At 39.6% G+C, this 19,821-nt stretch overlaps 3 protein-coding genes across 7 annotated transcripts in view; 1 reads left to right on the forward strand and 2 right to left on the reverse strand.

The window, feature by feature from the left end:
* usp10 (ubiquitin specific peptidase 10) overlaps nucleotides 1–6,668 on the reverse strand; it is a 26,457-nt gene extending 19,789 nt beyond the window's left edge. For 2 of the 4 annotated variants that reach the window (XM_067589455.1, XM_067589446.1), the window contains exon 1: nucleotides 6,381–6,668. In XM_067589455.1, the coding sequence (XP_067445556.1) occupies nucleotides 6,381–6,401 (21 nt within the window). In that variant the 5' untranslated portion in view covers nucleotides 6,402–6,668. The remainder of the gene's footprint in view (nucleotides 1–6,380) is intronic. The other 2 variants (XM_067589473.1, XM_067589463.1) reach the window with 1 other exon arrangement.
* Nucleotides 5,075–12,388, forward strand: marveld3 (MARVEL domain containing 3). 2 transcript variants are annotated; one of them, XM_067589495.1, is made up of 5 exons: nucleotides 8,472–8,603; nucleotides 8,809–8,943; nucleotides 10,232–10,498; nucleotides 10,651–10,748; nucleotides 11,516–12,385. In XM_067589495.1, exons 3-5 carry the CDS (start codon nucleotides 10,242–10,244, stop codon nucleotides 12,124–12,126), a joined length of 966 nt encoding a protein of 321 aa, XP_067445596.1. In that variant the 5' UTR covers nucleotides 8,472–8,603; nucleotides 8,809–8,943; nucleotides 10,232–10,241; the 3' UTR covers nucleotides 12,127–12,385. The 2 variants fall into 2 exon arrangements, with proteins under 2 accessions (XP_067445586.1, XP_067445596.1); XM_067589485.1 differs by lacking the exons at nucleotides 8,472–8,603; nucleotides 8,809–8,943 and adding an exon at nucleotides 5,075–5,909 and having other exon boundaries at nucleotides 11,516–12,388.
* A 1,300-nt stretch (nucleotides 12,389–13,688) lies between these two features.
* phlpp2 (PH domain and leucine rich repeat protein phosphatase 2) overlaps nucleotides 13,689–19,821 on the reverse strand; it is a 41,284-nt gene continuing 35,151 nt past the window's right edge. Inside the window, exon 19 of the mRNA XM_067589434.1 lies at nucleotides 13,689–19,781. Within this exon, the coding sequence (XP_067445535.1) occupies nucleotides 18,495–19,781 (1,287 nt within the window). The 3' untranslated portion in view covers nucleotides 13,689–18,494. The remainder of the gene's footprint in view (nucleotides 19,782–19,821) is intronic.

Genomic DNA, 19,821 nt, shown 5'->3' on the forward strand with positions numbered 1-19,821 from the left:
ATCTTTGATTGATTTCTAAGCGGAGACGCTGTCCCTGATATTGGTGAAAACGAGTTTGACAAAGTCTTTTGGTTTTAGAAGAATTCTTTAATTGTTTGCTTTAAGGCTGCACAATATATTGCTTCAGTATTGACGTTGCGATGTGCAATATTCACACTGCAGGACGCCCGACGTCAAGTAAGGCAAATGAACTCAAATGATGATGCAATAAAAATATTTGTTTCTAAGCAAAATGTCAAGTGATTCCAGTATGTTTTAGTGATGATTATCAGGATAATATCTTTAATCGCAATTATTTCGTGACATGAAATTTCATATCATCCCATGCCTAAACCCGATTGTTGAGAGTAACCAGGTTATGTTACCATACACCAATTATACTCAAAATCTCATTATACATGCACTTCATCATATTCAGGGTTCTCCCCCACCGCGACCTCCCCCAGACGGTCACTGTGCTGCAGCCGTCGCACACGTCAGCCAAAGATAATAGGTCAGTTGGCCTCTTTACATAATCTCAGATAAAAACGGGGATTTCCCGTGAGAGCTTCACCAAACTCTGGGAAATCCCTGTTTTCATCTGATATCATTTTAAAATAAAATGAAATGTTCTTCAATAAGAATGTAGAACAGAAAGTTTTTACTCCCTACAGCGTTTCACACTGTGTCTTGTGTTCAGGTCAGTTTCCCTATTTGCTCTTTTCTTTTGCATATGCGCACTTGTAAAAAGCTGGTCAGAAATAGATTGTCTGCTTTAAATCAAAAATTCGTGCAACCGTTGCCTTTGTTGAGGATGAACTACAAGGTAACTCTAGTGTATGCGCGCTGTAAACTGTCCGGGTGCTGCACTGCCCTCATAGTTGAGTTCTCCCTTTTTCGTTCCGTCAACACAATGTTATTAACTAACATTTAGAAAATCGACTTTTGTGAATCGATCAGAATCGTAGGAGATACAAATTGAGATTCTTATGTGAATCGATTAATGAAAAATAAAAAATAATTAAAAAAGACTGAATAGCTGAACGCAATATCACTCTACCATGATTTCCTATAGTAAAATAAGTTAACTACTGTATCAGAGTTTTTTATAGTCACTTTTCTTTACAATTTTATTTTTCATTTTCTTTATTCACTACATTGTTGGACTGTTATTACTATTGTTATTTATTTTTTTAAACGTTGTTTTTAATCTGCAGTCATGCTTCACCCCTCACAGCTATATGGGAAACACCATACAGTGCAACGTAAGTGTCCACATGTGCATGGAAAACACAAAGCAACTGTGAAAAGATGAAATGAACTCACTAGCCACACCGTTAATCCTCTCAGTGAAATAAACAGTGGAACGTGAAAGGGGAGGCACACAGAAAAGAAAGTGCAACTCAAGCATATGTAACTCTTTGCAAACGAGGCCCCACGCGAGGGCCCACATTGCTGAAATGGCACTACAAGCGACAGCCAGCCAGCCATAATCCAACGGCCTCAGGATGGCTAAAACAATCACAACAGAAAGAATGTCCCTTTGCTTCTTTCTGCAGGCGTGCCGCACGTACCACACTAAGCTTCCTTTGCTGTTCGTTGGCACTGAGGATTACAACAAATTAGCCATCTGTATGATTTCAACACAGTTTAGTGACGACACCACACACACACACACAACAGGACTATAGGGAAGGCCTAACATGACAGAGTGAGCAGGGACAAAATAATATCAGATTGTGATTGTATGTATGTGAATGTAACTTTTAAAGTACAACAATGAAGAACATGATGTTCCAGAGATTGATTCTGGTTTATAAGCATTAATCATTATTGATACTTTCTCTTCATGGATTTTTCAAAACCCTCTGATAATATCTATAGATGTGCAACATTGAAAATACAATTTAAAATCAAACCTTACAACCAATAGCTTTGTCCAAAACACACATTAAACCCTAAAACTGACAAAGGTCACAAAAAGATCACATTATCTTCTACATATAGCAAAATCTAAAAACAAAAAACTTGACATTTAGCCCAATTAAGCAAACGTCCTCACTGTTGTTGCTCCCTGATGTGCGTCCCATTTACAATCCAATCACACAAAACACCCCAGAGTGGTATTTCAAAATACAAATAAAGTTAGCCAGAGTATTCTTAGTATTTTGGCATAATATATTTGAAATGTATACCATAAGCAATCATTAAAGTATATGAATATATACAGATTCAAAAACATTGAATTATTTTACAAATGATGAGTCACACTAATATGATACGGCACCCCAAAACTGACTACTAGTCAAAGAATCTGTGAACTCTGACCAAACAGGGGACACAGCCAGCACTAATGTGATTGTTCTCTTAAATTGGAATGCAGAGTTATTAATGGACAACTTGGCTGAGCATGAAAATGCTGCAGCACCACTACAAATAAGGTCAGACTAGTTTTCAATGAATCACTAGTGCATGCCTGTGACTGCATATTGGTGTGATGTAGTAATATGGTGACAATAATCACCAAGCATGTAATAAAGAGGAGTATGACACAAGGAGAAAGGAATCACTGTCATCTATTCTGCTTAAAAAAAACATTTAAGGTGTCACCAGACCAGAGCAACTGTTAGGGAGTTAAACACTGTGGCAACACCATTTAGTGATATACTTAGCAGTAGGCCACAAAACAACCCTCTCTCTGTCTCTCTTTTTTTTTTTAAATAAATTAATGTGAATTGCTAAAAGTTATTTGAACATCTTGTTAGGCTTGGAAGATAAATGTTAGAATTGGTATGAAACTTTCCTCCCCCACCACCTAATTAATCATTCTGAAGACAACGGGCTGTGTTTCATACAAGTTTAATTGACTTGGTGAATCCCATTCTGCTGTTCCCTGTAATCAAACCCTCAACTGTTCCCTATAAACAACTTTATAAACTTAACTAGGTACACCTAGCTAAAATTAATGCATTCTAATACAAAAGCCTGGCAATGAAACCTTCATGAAGGTTATAAAGGTTAGGTAGGTTTTTTTCTGCTTTAAAGCATTTTGGAAGCTGTTGTTTAATTGTTTTGCATTGCTTGAAGTGTTTCTAATATTTAGTCTACTCTCACTGACACTGAATAGGGTGGACGATGGGGTTCTCTGCTACCACTGTGTGGCAAAATCTATCAAATCAAATATCAGATTTTGTTATTTAAAGGTCAGGAGAATGCTAAAAATGCAACTAGGCAGATTATTAACATCTTGAACATTAGTCTAGCTGATAACTTGTGTTGCACAAGTGCAAATGTTGACCTGTTGGTGAGGCTACATGAAAATATGTGGAGTAATCAAAAGATATAAAGTACTGTATGGACTATGAATGTTTATACCAAATTTCATGGCACACTTGAATACAACTAATGAGAATACCATTTCACCAAATGACATTATTTCATTGCTGGTGAAGCTTATACTAACTACATGACTGCATTTTTGATCTCCGGGGAGCGACAGGCAGACATCACTGTGCGTTCTCTTGAAGGAAGCTCCTCGTTTACACTGTTTTACTAGTTTGGCAAGCTGATAGGAATGAGCTACACTACAAAATAAAGATGACACCTGATTGCAACATGCGGCTCTTTTGTGCATTTTTAATAGTCTTAAGAGCACAATAGATTTCTGAGGCATACACTATCTCACATTGTAGCTACACAGGTAACAAATGCTACATACAAAAATGCTGCGTTGGTGGACACCTTCACATAAAAGTTCACAACATATTAATGACAAACTGTTTCATAATGTCAATGTCATGAACGGTATGTAAGTAACTATCAAAAAGCAAGACATAATGGTTCTCTCACTTGTATCAACTTCAAAGAATGTCCTTTTTGAAGAATAATCCCAATTTTATGCCCAAAATATCAAACTGGTTTGCTTTGTGGATAAATGTTTAAATGTGACATCGACACGCCAGTTTTAATGCATCATTTAATTTTCAAATTTCATTTAATTACTCTAAATTAATTCCAATTTTCAGTGTATTTCTTCAGACCCTGCAGTGGCCTTCCTGAGTGTCCTGAAATATATAAATTGTTGACTAAGCCTTTATTACTGCAACTCTGAATAAGGTTAATGCAACTTAATCTCACCAAAGTGCTGCAAGGCTAATAATCAGCCATCAGCATTCGGTTGCTAAAGCTGATGACTGCATGCCATATTTTAAATGTTTATAATCGCAATTATAATGACCCTGTGTAATTATATTGAATATCTCTGTAATTAAGACCGTTAACTGTCACTTACCCACAAGGGTTCTTTGTATTTTGTTTTCATACTCCCTTGTCATATATAGCCTACACACATACATGGGTAAACATGACTAACAAGTAGCTCAGCTTTGCTAATTCAACAAACTTAAAAAAACAGAACAGTTGAAATTAACATGCTTTGGTGGAACACTTTGAAGATATTTAGGATGAATTACAACCGGGAACAAATGACTGCCTGCAGTTGTAGTTTGACAGATGTTAGATTAAAGCTGTATTTATTTGCAGATGCAATAAGTAAGCGCTGACACTGGCTCCTTGTTTTTGGGAAAGCCGTTTTAAAAGTGTGATGTCTCTTGTGGTGCTGCTGCCTTTAGTTCTTTTGCTGCCCCTCCTGGTTATCAGCCCTCATTTGCCACAGAACTTTTATCGATGCTTGTTTAAACTTTCCTTCATTTGGGTGTCTCAATATCAATATTAACATAACTATCTTGTGGATTTTTCACATTTTTTACTCCACTAACCTTCATATTTGTAATTTATGAAAAGTTGATTAACGGAACAGCAGCACTTTCATTTTCTGAGCACTTTACACACAGGACAAGTCATTAAAAGGATTTTTTTTTTAAAACACAAGAAAAATGGTTGCCAACAGGAACAACAAGACCAAACGAAATAGTTGACAGTGATCCAAATCTGGTTGCCTGAGGAAACTGGGAAACAAGTTAGCCAATACTTGATTTAGGTTGTATTTATTAACTACTTTATTTTATGCTACTTAGACACTTGAACAATGAACACAATAGCATAGTAAGATTATTGGAATGCCCATGAATACATGTACGATGCTTCATTTGACAGACCAAATACAATTTGCCTGGTCATCATACCAGACATGCAAAAGCTGAGAACTATATTTGAAAGAAGCTGGGGCGGGTTTCATCCTTTAAGCTTCCACTTTCCAGAATAGTAAGCCAATAGAAACACTGAATTTTGAAGGCCAGGAAGAAGTGTGAAAGCATGCAGAGTCAAATCTTCAGTGAGGTTTCCCTTCCTACGGTCGTTAGCCATGTTCCAACTCTTGCTTCATCAGCCAGTTTGAACACTTTGCAGCATGTTTCATCAGACACTCTATTTATATTGTGTGGACCTTTGTCTCGGGTTAAAAGTTACTTCAATCAAATAAGTTACTAGAAACTTCAGACCTGGCATGTCTCTGCCATGCATAGCTAAGACTTCAAAATGGGCCTTCCCACATGATAGCTAACTTCCTCAGAAATAACACTCAGCCTGCCATCTAAAAATCTAAGTCACACATAATCTGGCGGTGTTAACGTTCACCCGGGCATAGTGCAAGCTCAATCCTGGTTTATAAGTATTTCCCTATCAAATGAATCCTCGCTATCAACGAAGGGCCCACACTGTCGCATATATCTAGCTCAACAACTAGCGAGCTGACTGCAAAGTAGAGCCACACCACCTGTGCAAAGCTGCTAGCTGGCTACCAGCTAAGTGAACAGCACGACATTATCACATCCTAGTTCACAACTGCTTCAATTACCGCATGCACAACAATTCACAAAACCGTCACCATGCTTCCTCGCTACTAGTGTGCAATTTTAACCAGTTATGGAAAATGTGAGCTCGGGGGAAGGCCTGTCGCAACACTGGAGCAGGTGGGCCATGCATACACGCAGCAGTTTTCTGTGTCACTTTGCTCTGAGAATTAACTCATGACACTTGCGGGATCTCGCACCAAAGTGTCACTGACATTGGCTCAAGTATGTTTTCATGTGATTTAGAGAAACGTGACTGTTATACTGTGAAAACCAGGGGGGAAAAACTGCAGCAAATAGTGCCGCTGGCTCATTTGAATGGAGGGACGGCGGGGCCTGTTAGCTGCCATGCTGGTGCTGTTTCAATGAGGCTTAAAGAGGGGCATTAGCAAGCACTTTTTTAGCACTCACATTTTCAATGACACGACTAGCCCTGGTGTTTCAAATCACAACACAAGTGTAACCAAGCTGCTACTACACTGTGCCACTACTTTAGGTCAGACTGTTGTACAAATGTGTGGCGGCCGTGAGTCTATAAAGAGCGTCAGGAGTTGTTTTTGCAGGCTAACGTTAGCCAGCTAGCTTAGCTACCTGGTTGCTGTAAGAAGCCATGCTCCCGGTGAGATTTTTCTCTCCTCCGCTGACAAGATGAAAACTCTCCCGGGAAGGTGTTGTAAGGTTTGTAACGACCGCTACAGAAGGTGTCCTACTTCGACGTCATTGTCATTTTCCCCAATGTTGTCCTGGCAGTCGTACGTTTCGATCCGTGTAATGCATCAGCACTTCACGCCGCTCGCCTTGCCGTCACCGCCATTTCTATCGAGCATCTTCCTCGCCTTGCTAGCCGAACCAGCGCGCGGTCGGTTGTAAGTGGCAGCGTGAGCTCGAGGAATAACGACAGACACTTCCGGTGTCGGTTTGCTCTCACACTTCACGATAATAGTCCCCGTGCATGTAATCCCCCCCCCTTCGCAGTGAGAGATGTTGTTGCATCAAATTCAAAGACAGTGCACAATACAAGTACAAGAAATTATAAAAGCTAAGCTAATATTTACAAAATCTATATGAATGGAAGAGCCAACAATAAAATAATGAAAGATAACACTATTGATAAAAAGCAACAGTTTGAACATGGTTGTACACTTGTAGACTGCTCAGCTGACTGTTTTTGTGCCCTAACCCTCCTGGGAGTGCATATGGGGCAACTCCTTTCCAACAACAAATTAAGGTTATGTCATAATCACTGCTAAAGCACATTCACTCATGGTAAGACTGATTTTTCAGGGCTCCCCGAAGTAAAAAAATTGCCTCATATTCATTCCCCACCACAACCTCCTGCCTTGTGCCCATTTGGTGTGTGTGTGTGTGTGTGTGTGTGTGTGTGTGTGTGTGTGTGTGTGTATGTGTGTGTGCTGTTGCCTCCAAGCTCCCATTAAGTAAAACTGCACACAGAGGATTACACATGACAGCTTTATTATATTAAAGCTATCAGCTTTATTACATTAAAGCTGTCATGTTAAATTTGTCACCTTGTTTTTCCATGCTGTATTTCTGCAATTTGTGTTTCTTCATCTATTCTGCACAAACAACATCTCTTGCATGCCTGTCCTGGGAGAGGGATCCCTCCTCTGTTGCTCTTCTTGCAGTCTCATCCAGTTTTTTCCATGTTAAAAGGGTTTTTTTAGGGAGTTTTTCCTTATTGGAATCGAGGGTCTAAGGATAGAGGATGATGTATTGCTGTACAGATTGTAAAGCCCCCTGAGACAAATTTGTGTTTGTGATATTAGGCTATACAAATAAAATTGACTTGACGTGATATATGGCCCAATGCTGGAATAATACTACCTGACCTCAAGTTTGATTAAACAGAAACTTACTGCAATCACTGTATATCTGAACAGGTTGTACATAACCACCTACTATATGCATATAAAGTAACGTCTTTTTTCACCATTTAATATTTATCTCAGCACTCCATGCACTTCACTTCTTTGCACTATTTGTATCCTGTTTACAGTTCACAGAAATGGTTTCACCAGTATATAGTCATTCCTTACCTATCTTTTTGAAGACTGTTGCGTGGTATTCTGTGTAAGTACATTGAGAGCCACTAAACCAGAGTCAAATTCCTTGTATGCGTAAACATACTTGGCAGATAAAGATGATTCTGAAATTTATTATAAATATGCACCATGTTAGCATAATATAAACTAAAATAATACAAGTGTTCAAACTAGATTTTGACACCCCTCTACCAGAAAATAAAAATCCCTGCCATATTTGCAATCAATCATATAACGAGAAACACAGTGAACCTGGGCCTTTTGGGGCAGTTGCATGCTTTACTCGGTTGGTAATCCAGCCTTACATTTCGTCATGAAGTACATTAATTGACGGGTTCTTCAACTTCAGAGGGGGTGGAGGGATCTTCCTCCCGTTAATGCATGGAGCAATTGACTTGAATAAATAACCCACTGATTGTCATGACTTGTATCAGAAATACAAATGCTACAGTGCTGCAATTAACAATCATCAATTATCGTGACCTCATTGACATCAAAACACGGTCACAAGTTTTACGTGACATTTATTTTGAATTGCATCCATGCCTGGGCGGAAAAAGTAAAAGTGACGTTGTGGACTGTGGCCGCGTGCTTCACAGTGGAAGCGTGACCGCGTGCGCTGTGTACGTCCGGGTTGGGGCATGAATCGCACATTTTTGTTTAGAAGTTGAAGCACGACTGAAACCAACCATTTTTATACACTTTCCGGTTTTTATTGAGCTTCAGTGAAGCTGCATTTGCTCTCTAATGTGTGAGTCAAACTGATACAATTGAATTAAATGTTGCTGTTTGGTTTTATTCTGTTATAAACCCCAGTATAGGCCTAATAAAACACTTACAATTCAATATACAAGTATACACAATAAATACATTGAACACACTTTAAGCTACAATAAATTGAGAAATTAGGCTAAAAGCTTTCGACTTTGGGTATTAATTTCACCGTCTTCTCGCAGATCAGTGGGCGTGGCACAGCACAGGTGAGTAGCAGAAGCAGGAAATTTCAACACAGGAAGCTCGGGATGAGTTGTTTTTTCTCGACATAAACGAAACGAGGACCATCAACGCCCCACTGTGTAGATAATCCAAAGGTAGGAAGCCAATAGTGTATCTTTGTATTATTCAGGAGCTTCTACATCCATTAGCCTTAATTGAAATCATGAAATGGAAACACAGATGAATGAGGAAGGCAGGAGCGGAACCCTTGAAAGAATAAAAATGATGTTATCAGTCAGAGTTACACGGATGAATTTGATGAACTTCTTGAATAGGACCCAATCAGAGATTTGTGTAGCCCTGTCCAGCAGTGGTGGAAGAAGTTCTCAGAACTTTTTGTCAAGTAAAAGTACCAGTCGGCCGATGTAAAAATACTACAAATAATACTACAATATTACAAGTAAAGTCCTGCATGAAAAATCCTGCGTAAGGAAAAGTACATAAGTATTAGCAGCAAAATGTAGTCAAAGTATTAAAGTAAAAGTAATAGTTTGGTCCCTCTGACTGATGGGATATATTGTTATATATGACACCATACATAAGCAGCATGTTACTGCTGTAGCTGCTGGAGGTGCAGCAAGTTTGAACTATTTTATGTACACTTAGCTAGTTTAGTGCAATGATTCCCAACCTAGGGGTCTGGCCCCTCCGAAGGGTCACCAGATAAATCTGAGAGGTCATGAGATGATTAATGGGAGAGGAAAGAAGAAAAAACAAAGTTCTGATACACAAATCTGTTTTCAAATTTTGGACTTTTCCTCTAATCTTTGATTTTGGTGAAATATTGGATCATTTGAACGTTTATTGAAATCAAACCATGTTAGAAGTTTAGAGGGAAAAATCACTATTTGGTGGATCTGTTAACAACTCATAGACATCTGAAATGTGACCCCGACTACACACTGCTTTATGTAAGATGTAAAAAGCCAAAAACGTTGTAAACCACTGGATTCATCTTTAACAATGTGTAGTATTTTAAAAGCTTATTATATTATCCATTGTGTCAAATCTTCATCTGAAAAGTACAATATTTCCCCCTGAAATGTAGTGGAGTAGAAGTATAAAGTAACATAAAGTGGAAATACTCAAGTACAAGTACCTCAAAATTGTACTTAAGTACATAACTTGAGTAAATGTACTTGTAAATGTTACTTTCCACCACTGCTCTCCAGATGTGGGACCACTGTATGTCATCACTTGCCCCACTAGCCATATATGAATGAACCTCAGTCTGTGGTCCTTTACTTCATTCAACTATTAATCTTCATTAAATGATCCTTCACGCTGCTTCACTGTCTAGACCAGCGTCAGTTACAGAGATATGAGCCATCTTTGTTTATGAGGGTCCATAATAGGATTTGTGTCCATAATCGTCCTTTGTAGGCAGAGGACGATGCCAGAGAGGGGAAGACACCACCAGAGGAGGGATGAGTATGCAGAGTACAAGAGCAAGGACAGGGACTATTCACACAATGCAGACCACTCCATGTATGACAGCAGAGATCGCAACCAAAAGCCCAGAGACATGGACGAGAGAGGCTCTGCTGGTGACAGGAGCGCCAAAGAAAGGAGACAGAGGGACATGACAACCGCCTCTCATGAGGGGCCACCTGCTTACAGAGGCCACGATCATCAAGGACCCTCGAGACTGTAAGGGGCCACATACTTTGTATACACAGGCTCATGTACTCACTGTCATGTCTTCCACACAGATTGATGTGTTGAGTCATGCAGCTCATTTCATTACATTGCTGTGTAAAATGACATCCTGTCTCACTGTAAAACATGTATTTTTTTTACAGGTCCAGAGAGATGTCAGTGTATCACTCTGAAGAGGAATATAACGAGCGACAACACAAACAAGCCCTTTACAATCTCAGATATATCCTAACCGGTAGAGGCAAGTAATGTTTTTTTTTATAGTTTTTCTATGAGACTGTTAAATATAAGTTTCAATCAAAGCTCATGCTTGTCAACATTTAAAATTTGCCCGGATGGCCCACCCAAAAATATTTACTCCCGATTTTTTGAAATTCATTTTTTTCTTCCTTTCGATCATCCATTAAAAGTGAATGTAAAGCACACAGTGGTTGAAAATTTAGAATGGTGCAATTGAGCAGTTTCTAGTTAACTTGGAAATTCAGCGCTGTTTGCTCTAAAGTTGAAACCTGAGGAAAACGCTTGTTATTCCTTCAGTTATCACCTGCAGAGAGCACATACTTAACAGTTGCCCTCTAGTGATAATAGATCATACTATGTCTATGTACTTTTGAAGGGCTGAGTTGAAACAGGCCCAGGGATGTTTTTTAAATCGTTCCACTTCATTTGGGACTGCAGCAGATAAATTGATTCTTTTCATTATCAATTAATCTGCTGATCAGTTTCTTGATTATTCAGTTAACAATTTTGTATAAAGGAATGTCAGATATTAGTGAAAAATGCCCATCACAGTTTCCCAGAGCACATGGTTATATCTGACCAATATTCTGATATTCTTTTTATTCTTATATGCGAAGAAAAGCAGCTGTTTGTCATTTTTTCATGAAAAATAACTAAAGTTATATTGATCAACTACATGATTCATCGACCAATCGTGTCAGCTCTGGTTTCATTGCTTCATTTTGCTGTACATTAGTATCAGGAAAGTTTATATCCTGTGTCTCCCAGGTCTTTGCCAGCTTATGGAGGTATTTGTGAATCTCCTCATCATCATCTGTGCCGGGGTGCCATACAGCAACAATGGGGGTTACCGTGACCTGGCCAGCCTCGGTGGAATCTACTATTATCATTTCGGTGGAGCCAATGCCTTCACTGGAGCCGATGCAGAAAGGGTGAAGGAGCTGGATCTGTTGTTCCATCAGCTCAAGCGACCTCCGTACGTCTTCACCATGGCCTGCGGAGGGGTTTTGATGATCTACGCCTGTGCCATGTTGGCCCTGGGGATTTTCAGAGTCCCTTTCCGCTGGCCCCCTGTGCTGCTCGGGGAGGCTCTGCTGAATTTCCTGATTGGCCTGGGCTACATCCCCGCACTGGCCTTCTACTTTATTAAACTGCAGGAAACCTACAACAATCCCATCTGTCAGGAGAGAGAGAAGCTCTACAAGAGCAAAGGGCACAAGGGCTTTGAGTGCCAGTTTCACGGCGCTGATATTGCAGGAGGTCTCTTTGGGGTGCTGGGTGTGTTTGTTTTCATCTTTGGCGCAGTGTTAGCTGTCAGAGCTTTCAGGTCAGTGCGGGAGCTGAAGAAGCAGAGGAGAAACGAGGACAATCATTTTTAAGCGCCATTTACTCCTTGACATATTTGAACACGTTTGTTCACTGAGCAACAAGAACACATGGAAGGTTTTTTTTGTCCTATCAAGTGTAACTGTGTGTAATCATTCTGGTTGAATGTGAATCAGCTTTTTTTATCCACTAGCTATGCTCTGATGAAGTTTTTATAAGTTTTTTAATTGGATTTTGTAGCATACTTTTTTTTTATTCTCACACTTTTCCAATTTACATACCTCTGTATAGTGTCTGTTACATTTTCTATAAATGTATAGTTATAATAAACTACTCTATTGGTATATAAATGATGTTTTATTACTCATTTTTAATAACTCTTGTGCATAAATAACACCAGGAGGGTAAAACTCAAATAGAGAAATTTGCAAAGAGCAAACAATGAGAACAGTACAAGCAGCTATACTTTAAATTTTATTTTCTCTATGTTATGGTTCTCTTCATAGTACAGGCAGTACTGATGTTGATTCTCAAAGTAAACTGTTCCATTGCCAGAAAAAAAACCCCTAGACCCTTCTTTTTAGAAGAGTCAGTTGTGTAGCAGAGAAAAACAACAACTTGCCACAAACAGTATCTTTAAGAATGACATTGTCAGGTACAGTCTTTAAGGGTTTCATGGTCCAAGATCTCTTTCAGGTTTGAACTATGTGTGTTCCAGACCTACATGACTGTATATACCCTCCACAGATCTCAGCTCTGTCAGCGTGAAGCTCAGTCTGTTGATAATTAATCCCGGCACTTGGATCTTGAAACAGACGGTCATTGTGATAGACTAAATCGACTTTTTCTTTAATCCAAATGTAAGTAGCACTTGATAGGAAAATGTCCAGTTAATAGTGTCAAATGCCTTCTAAGCATCAAGTCTGACTAGTGCACAACAGTTTTTATGTTGTTTGTGTCCTCATATCAACAGAGTGATCCTCACTAATCAGGCTGGGCATAAATCCTTTTGACATCACTGACACATAGCAGTCATAATACACATTAAAAACTGATGGAAGGCTAAAACATCTACAGTATTCCTCAGGGAAATAAATAAATGATAATGATGGCTCCTCTCCTCAGAGGTACAGTATCTTTCCATTTTTAAGACTCTGCTTGAAAGAAACCAAGAGATGTACTTTGTTTCTTCCTAAATGTCTCACACCCCTTACAAGGAAACCATTGATACCAGGAGTTTTGTCACATTTTTGTTTTGTTTTTTCCTCCTAATTTGTCAACTATTTAACTAGAGTTTAGGATGTCATTCTGAGCTTCACCTATAGATGGCAGATCCACTGTGTTCAGGGATTTACTCAAGACCTCAGCATATGGAGCTTGTTTATACAAATGTCTACAGTAGCTTGAGAGTTCTACATCAGGGCTGATTGAATAGGAGAAAACTAAGATAAATACAAATAAAGATAACCTCCTATTACATTATAGTTCGGGACTTTGAAATGAATGGCAAAATAAACTGAAGACACATCTATGCCGAACAAAAAAGTAATTCTGATGATATGCATTGGTATGAAATGATCATTAAATCATGAGTAAAATGGACACTGGACAGAAATTCACAGTAAAAAGTTTTATTGCTACTTGGCTTAAAGTTAATTAAAAAAAAAACAGCTCATCTGCTCGAAACTAATGATAGCAGCATTTTAAATAAAATAATGACCATCTTCCACCCTCAAAGTTCACAGGAGTACAATTCTGTCTGACAAACAGCAAAAGTGCGCATTGTTAGTCTTGTTCCTAAATAATCTCTCTTCTCTAATTATCAAACACAAAACTAAATTTTAGCAGCAATCTGCATGCTTGAATAAAAACCTAAAAATCTTCGATATGCTCCATTTTTGTACAAATAAATCACATTTTGTGTGTATTCTATGCTTTTATCTTGATTTATATTTAGGGCATGCTTTGAACATTAAATACAGTTATAATTTGTACCTCAAAATAAAGTACCGTATTGAGTGACAGTTTTCTGTAGAATCCCAATCACTTTAAATTCTGTAGTGGAGAGGGAAATAGAAATTTGCATGAAACAATGAAGTACAAAAATAAACATCAGCTTCTTGGTGTCAAGAAAAAAAATATTCAAGCATTTCTAGAAAATAATGTACAGGAAGGAACCGTGAGATTAAACAACTGGCTACTTTGGTCACATGTTAAACAACTGGAGAATCTTTGATCAGGTTCATTCACCGTATTCACGCAGGATTACAGTCCATCCATTACTCACAAGGGCATGCATACACTTACTGCACATGTGCACTTTAGCTTCATTTTTACATACACACAAACACAGACATTTTGCAACATAGTTGTACAGGGAGCTTGTTAAGTTGTGCAGAGAGGAAAGGACTTACACTTAAATGAATCAGCAGCTTAAAAAAAAGCACTGACACAGTAGCCTACTCATATGCACACACCCTCTACTGGACCCCCTCCACTAAAGAATTAAAGGGAATATTTCTAACCAATGCATTGTACTCTACTGTACCCTCTGCTCCCTCTTCCTGTATCTACACATACAGTAGGCTTATGTACACGCACACTGATTAGTCTACTGATACATGAATCATTACACAAACATATTTCATGTTGAAAATGTGGACTGGATAGTAGGTGAATATATGGCGTTGACCAAGAGACAGACAGAATGAATGTACAGTGAATGTACAACTGTATAAAAAACAGATGGTTTTGAAGAGCACTACATGTTACAGTGCAATGCAGTCCAAGTCTGACTTGGCAAACTGGGACCAAATAGTTAAAGCAGCACTAAAAATAAGCCAAAGGAAAGGACACTCACAAAATACCAAAACAGTGATGCAACTTGCACACACAATCCCAATAGCACACATCTCACACACATACACACAAAAGTCAATATTCATTTTCAGACATTTTGAGAAAAATTACTCTTGTAGTTTTAGGTGATGGAAAATGATGCTCTGATGTACTGTACATAGATATATATATAAAGATGACACTTTGCATATTTAAATGAAGGAATTCCCCAACCTCTATTGTGAATACAATTTCTTAGTAAACCTTGTGGAAAAGTCTGTTTCTCCTCTCCTAACTTGCAAAAAAGAAGCACTTTTCAAACTTCTTTCAGATGTGTACCATATTCTTCACAATCAGAATCTGTCTTAAAGCTTCTCTAGCTCTTCCTGTGGCAGGTACATGCTCTCATGTGCAGTGCTGTTTATGTTTCACTGCTATCTGTCAGGATGACTGTCTGATACACAATGTGGTTTCTGATGGTGCAGGTCTGGTTATAGCCAGAGTCAAAGGGAAGCTTTCCCTTTTCTATCTCAGACATTGTACAGTCAAATCAATAATGTGACTGGAAACAATTTATCAGCCTTATCAAATATTTCCTGTTCTTAATTTGAAAGAAAAAAATCAAAAAGTTGAAACTAGTGTCTAAATTTTAAATAAGCAAAGTAAGAAATACATGAAAATGAAAAAAAATTGCACAACTGAACTTCCTCTTTTCCAGCCAGGAGGGGGCATATATACTGTATGTACAACATTGTACTATATAGTAAGATATATATATATATATATCTATGAGAACAATGTTGGACAGATACTGTTATTAGGAGTTGAGAATGCATATTATGCTGTTTGTGGCGCTGATGTTGAAAATTGAATTATAAGTTGAGACAAATTCAGAAGTAACTGAAAGCAAAGACAAATCTCTCATAAATAAGAACTACTTGTCATATTACAAACACACCAAAAAGTGAATGTTATGTCACGTTGTTATGTGACTTACATTATTATCACATCTGTTGGCTATGTATTCTTAGATAAGAGGTGATATGTTGGGCTGAGGGGAGCCACAATAATCCAAGCACACTATGTTGATCAAAACCACATATATTAAACTCAAATATACACAACTCTGAGTAGCCTTATTCTCTATGTACAAAGTGCTTTAACAGTGTTAAATCCAAATAACCAAAAGACGCAAAAAAACACGAGAAGGTTCAGACTCATACATCAATTAAGGCTTCATCACCGACTTTTCACTCATTCCTGTGGAGCAAAGTAAGGACAGAAGGGTTGCTTTAATAAACAACACCCTGGGTGCTAAAGACCTCAGTCACAAACGGCATGAGTGGGATTAAACAAATGGCTCCTCCTTTCAAAAATACTGAATGGTGATGCTTTAAGGCTAAAAGGGAACACTGAAAGGTCCAGCTATGCAACAGCTGTGGAATGCCAAAACTGCACCACTACCGACTTTGGAGTGGAAAACAAAAATATACATCTAATGTAGTAATCACTGACATGAGCAATTACCCAACTTTGGCCTTCTTACAACCACGGCAGCCCGAGCAGAGCTGCTTTCTCTTTTGGCACAAGGTGGGGGAGGTTCAGGAATGGGTGAACTGAGGTTTTCAGGGCTGCATAATATTTACCTGATAATTCAAATAATATTTTTTTAAAATGTAATTTGACAACATACGTTAAACTGAATGATTGTTCCCACACATTTCAAGAGAAAACTGATGGGGAATGATGGATGGCACCAACTATTGAAGCACTGCATGGGACCAAATAGAGGAAAAATACACACTGTTAAAGGAAGGAACATATCCTGCTGCAGTGCATTCATATTACAGTACCTCATAGTGCTGCTGCACTGAATAACTTTTTTATTAACCATGTGAGCTGAATCCTTAGAGAAGCATTTCCCCCTAATCAGAAAAAGGCATGTATGAAATATGTGCGAGTGAAAGACAGCAATATCATCTTATAAGGGGACACAATTAGTTGCTTTGTCCCAATTTTTCTGAAAACTAATGTTTATTAAAAATAGCATGTCTACTTTTCAAACTGTGGGTTCTGCCAACAAACTTTGTGACACCATTTTGGGCACAGATTCGATCTCATAGAAAGCAATACAAAAGGGAATCCATCCTTTTTATAATGGGCCAAAATAACCTGTGAGACACCCTGAAAATCATCTGGATGTGAAAAAAAGATTTAATGTGATGTAAAAATGTCAGAGACTGAATTTGCCTGTAAGGACATGGATGGATGAAAAAAATTTAATGGTAACAGCCTCAAAAGTTTGGATATATTAAATTGTACAATCTTAGTACTAGGGGAGATATTTCATAACACATAGTACATAAAATACTGCATCTATCCTTCATGTCTTGACAGAACACCATGTAATAATTCACTTTTGTGCCTTGATAGACTGGTTTGTTCAGATGACATAGAATTATATTATATCCAAATTATATCCAAACATCCTGGGATCTCCAGCCCACTCTCCAATGACCATAAAACTGACTAGATTTAAATGAAACTTTTGTTTTCCTATGTAGTTTGTAAGGAGATCATTCGATCATGCACTGTCACAGATTATAGCGTTATAAGGATTTTTGAATTCTACACCATGTCAGCTCTGTACAGTTGAATGACTTTGATATTGTTATTTTTGACAGCTATTCAAAGTGCATTGATCTAAATAGCAATATTTTTCAATCTTGATGTCATAAGCTCAAGCACACCAGGTCAAACCTGCTAGTTGTGAGTGTGTGTTATGCTTTATAGAATTTATTTATTCTATAGAGGAGATTCTATACACATTAAGTGGGAATGTTAATAAAATAAAACCCAAGCATAAGTTTTCTGGCAATGTAAATTATTTTGTCTTCACATCTTTTAGTCCTATGTGTCTTACTAGCATTTATATTGTTGGATTTTCCTTTTATAAGCCACAGGAGGAGGAGGGTAGCAGTAGCTGTGCCAGTGTTGGTCTCTTGGAGACACTGTCCCTCCTCCAAATTTAAACAATGAACTCTATCCTCAAACACAGCCAGGGTGTACGGGAGCACCAGGCTATCTGCAGTAGGCACTTTTTCAAGTTTCAGTCACAGGGCTTCTCTCCAGGACCTGAGAGACCATGGAGCCCCTGGAGAGGAGATTTGACCTCACTGAAGACGATCCCGCACACACCATCTAGATTGCTTGACTTTCCAAGTAAAGGGAAATGTTGCTGACATGTTTAAACACATGAGGTATCCCATTTCAGGTCAGGCTTGTTTTGGTCTATGATAGTCAGCTTTCCTTTTCACATTATGTCATGATCTGGGATCTTGGTTGCCTTCTTTTCTTGGATACCCAAATTGTTGCACATAAACCCTTTTTTTTACTCTCACATTAATGGCACAGCATCACCTTGTGACTATCAATGTCCCAGATGTTTGTCTTGTCTTCACAAAAGATCTGAATGGCAACTTGAATTGGAATATCCCACATGTATGAGAAAAATCTCCTCTACCTCCCTGGAATGGCACGATCACAGAATTGCAGCCACATGGCAATATGCTGTGTCACCCTTCTAGAGGGCAGTATCGTAGACTTCCTGCTGTAAGATGGGAGTCGGCCCTGGACCTGGGACCAGGTTGGGGGCAAAGGCAGGAGGGTGTGGATGATCCCACACCGGGTCTTTTAAGGAAGGGGGTGTGGATGGTGCGCAGGGGCCTGAGACTAGAGGGCTCTGGCCTCTTAGCTGCTCCCTGACTTCCTGCTCCAGACAAGGAGGCACAATCAGCTGGTCCTCGGGGTCCTGCTGTGCTGGGGCAGTGAAGTAGCCAGATTTCTTCTTGGGAGCCTCCAGGGCCACCTCAATGAGATTATGACTATCCTCAGGGGCCACCACAGAGCCATTGCACAGCTTCTTTCCAAACAGGCTAGATGTGGAAGGTGACTTCTTAAGATCGGCAATCTCTCTCCCACAAACAGCCAGCAGACAGCCGTTTGTCGCAGATACCACCACCGTGTTCTGCCTGCGCATTTTGCCGTTGGGATAGTCAGAGCCTCGCTTTTCAAGATCCAGGTCTTTGGGGCTCTCAGGGGCCCCTGACCGTAGCTGGAAAGCACAGCAGTGAATGTCAACCTCCACTTCTAACTTGCTGCCATTGGAGATCACACCCTCGAGTGGTGCTTCATCATCACTGTCCAAGCCGTTGTCGGACTGGTTGCTTGAGAACGTGGCACAGGAGGGCTGCCGCTGGAACAGACCTGGGTGGGTTCCTGGCCCAGCTGAGCCGGGCACCATGATCCCACACAGTGCAGTAGCGGGGTGCACGCTACACCGTCTCTCTGGGCGAGAGCCAGGTCCCGACGATGGGTGCTCGTCAGAGGCAGTGGACCCCGCCTCGCTGCCTACCTCTGACGCTGATGTCTCACTGTTGAACTCAGAGACAATACCACTACTGGATGACAGCATGGCTGTGTCATTGGAGCCTGGGGTCACAGATACAGGCAAAGGCGCTGGGAGAGGACCCCGGGTTTCAGTGGTGGAGACCGGCGGATCACAGGTACAGCTGTCCTCACTAATGTGCAGGGACACCACCAAAGCCCCGATGTTGTCCTTGCAGCCGTAGCTCTGGGCGAGTGAGCAAAGCTTCTTAGCTGCGGCGCGTGGATCCCGCACAGCCTGCACAGTGCACACAGCCTCCTGGTAGGAGACCCGTTCAAACAGCGCTCGATTCCCCAAGATCAAGAACTCATCCTGGGAACAGAGGGGCTCAGTGTGGACCCAGGGCTTTGGAAGCACCCAGGGAGACAGATAAGAGCAGCCCAGCAGGCGAGAGCAGCATGTCACTCCGCTTACTTTGTTATCCTATAAAACAGAAGGGCCCTTAGTGTACAATCTTTGAATA

The sequence above is a fragment of the Thunnus thynnus genome, chromosome 1, assembly GCF_963924715.1.
Source record: "Thunnus thynnus chromosome 1, fThuThy2.1, whole genome shotgun sequence".
NCBI lineage: Eukaryota > Metazoa > Chordata > Actinopteri > Scombriformes > Scombridae > Thunnus > Thunnus thynnus.

Coding starts and splice junctions, on each gene's coding strand:
- marveld3 (XM_067589485.1), top strand. CDS start 5,863: ATGGAAAATGTGAGCTCGGGGGAAGGCCTGTCGCAACACTGGAGCAG. Junction 5,910..10,231: donor CTGTCGCAACACTGGAGCAG/GTGGGCCATGCA, acceptor CGTCCTTTGTAG/GCAGAGGACGATGCCAGAGA. Junction 10,749..11,515: donor ATATATCCTAACCGGTAGAG/GCAAGTAATGTT, acceptor TGTGTCTCCCAG/GTCTTTGCCAGCTTATGGAG.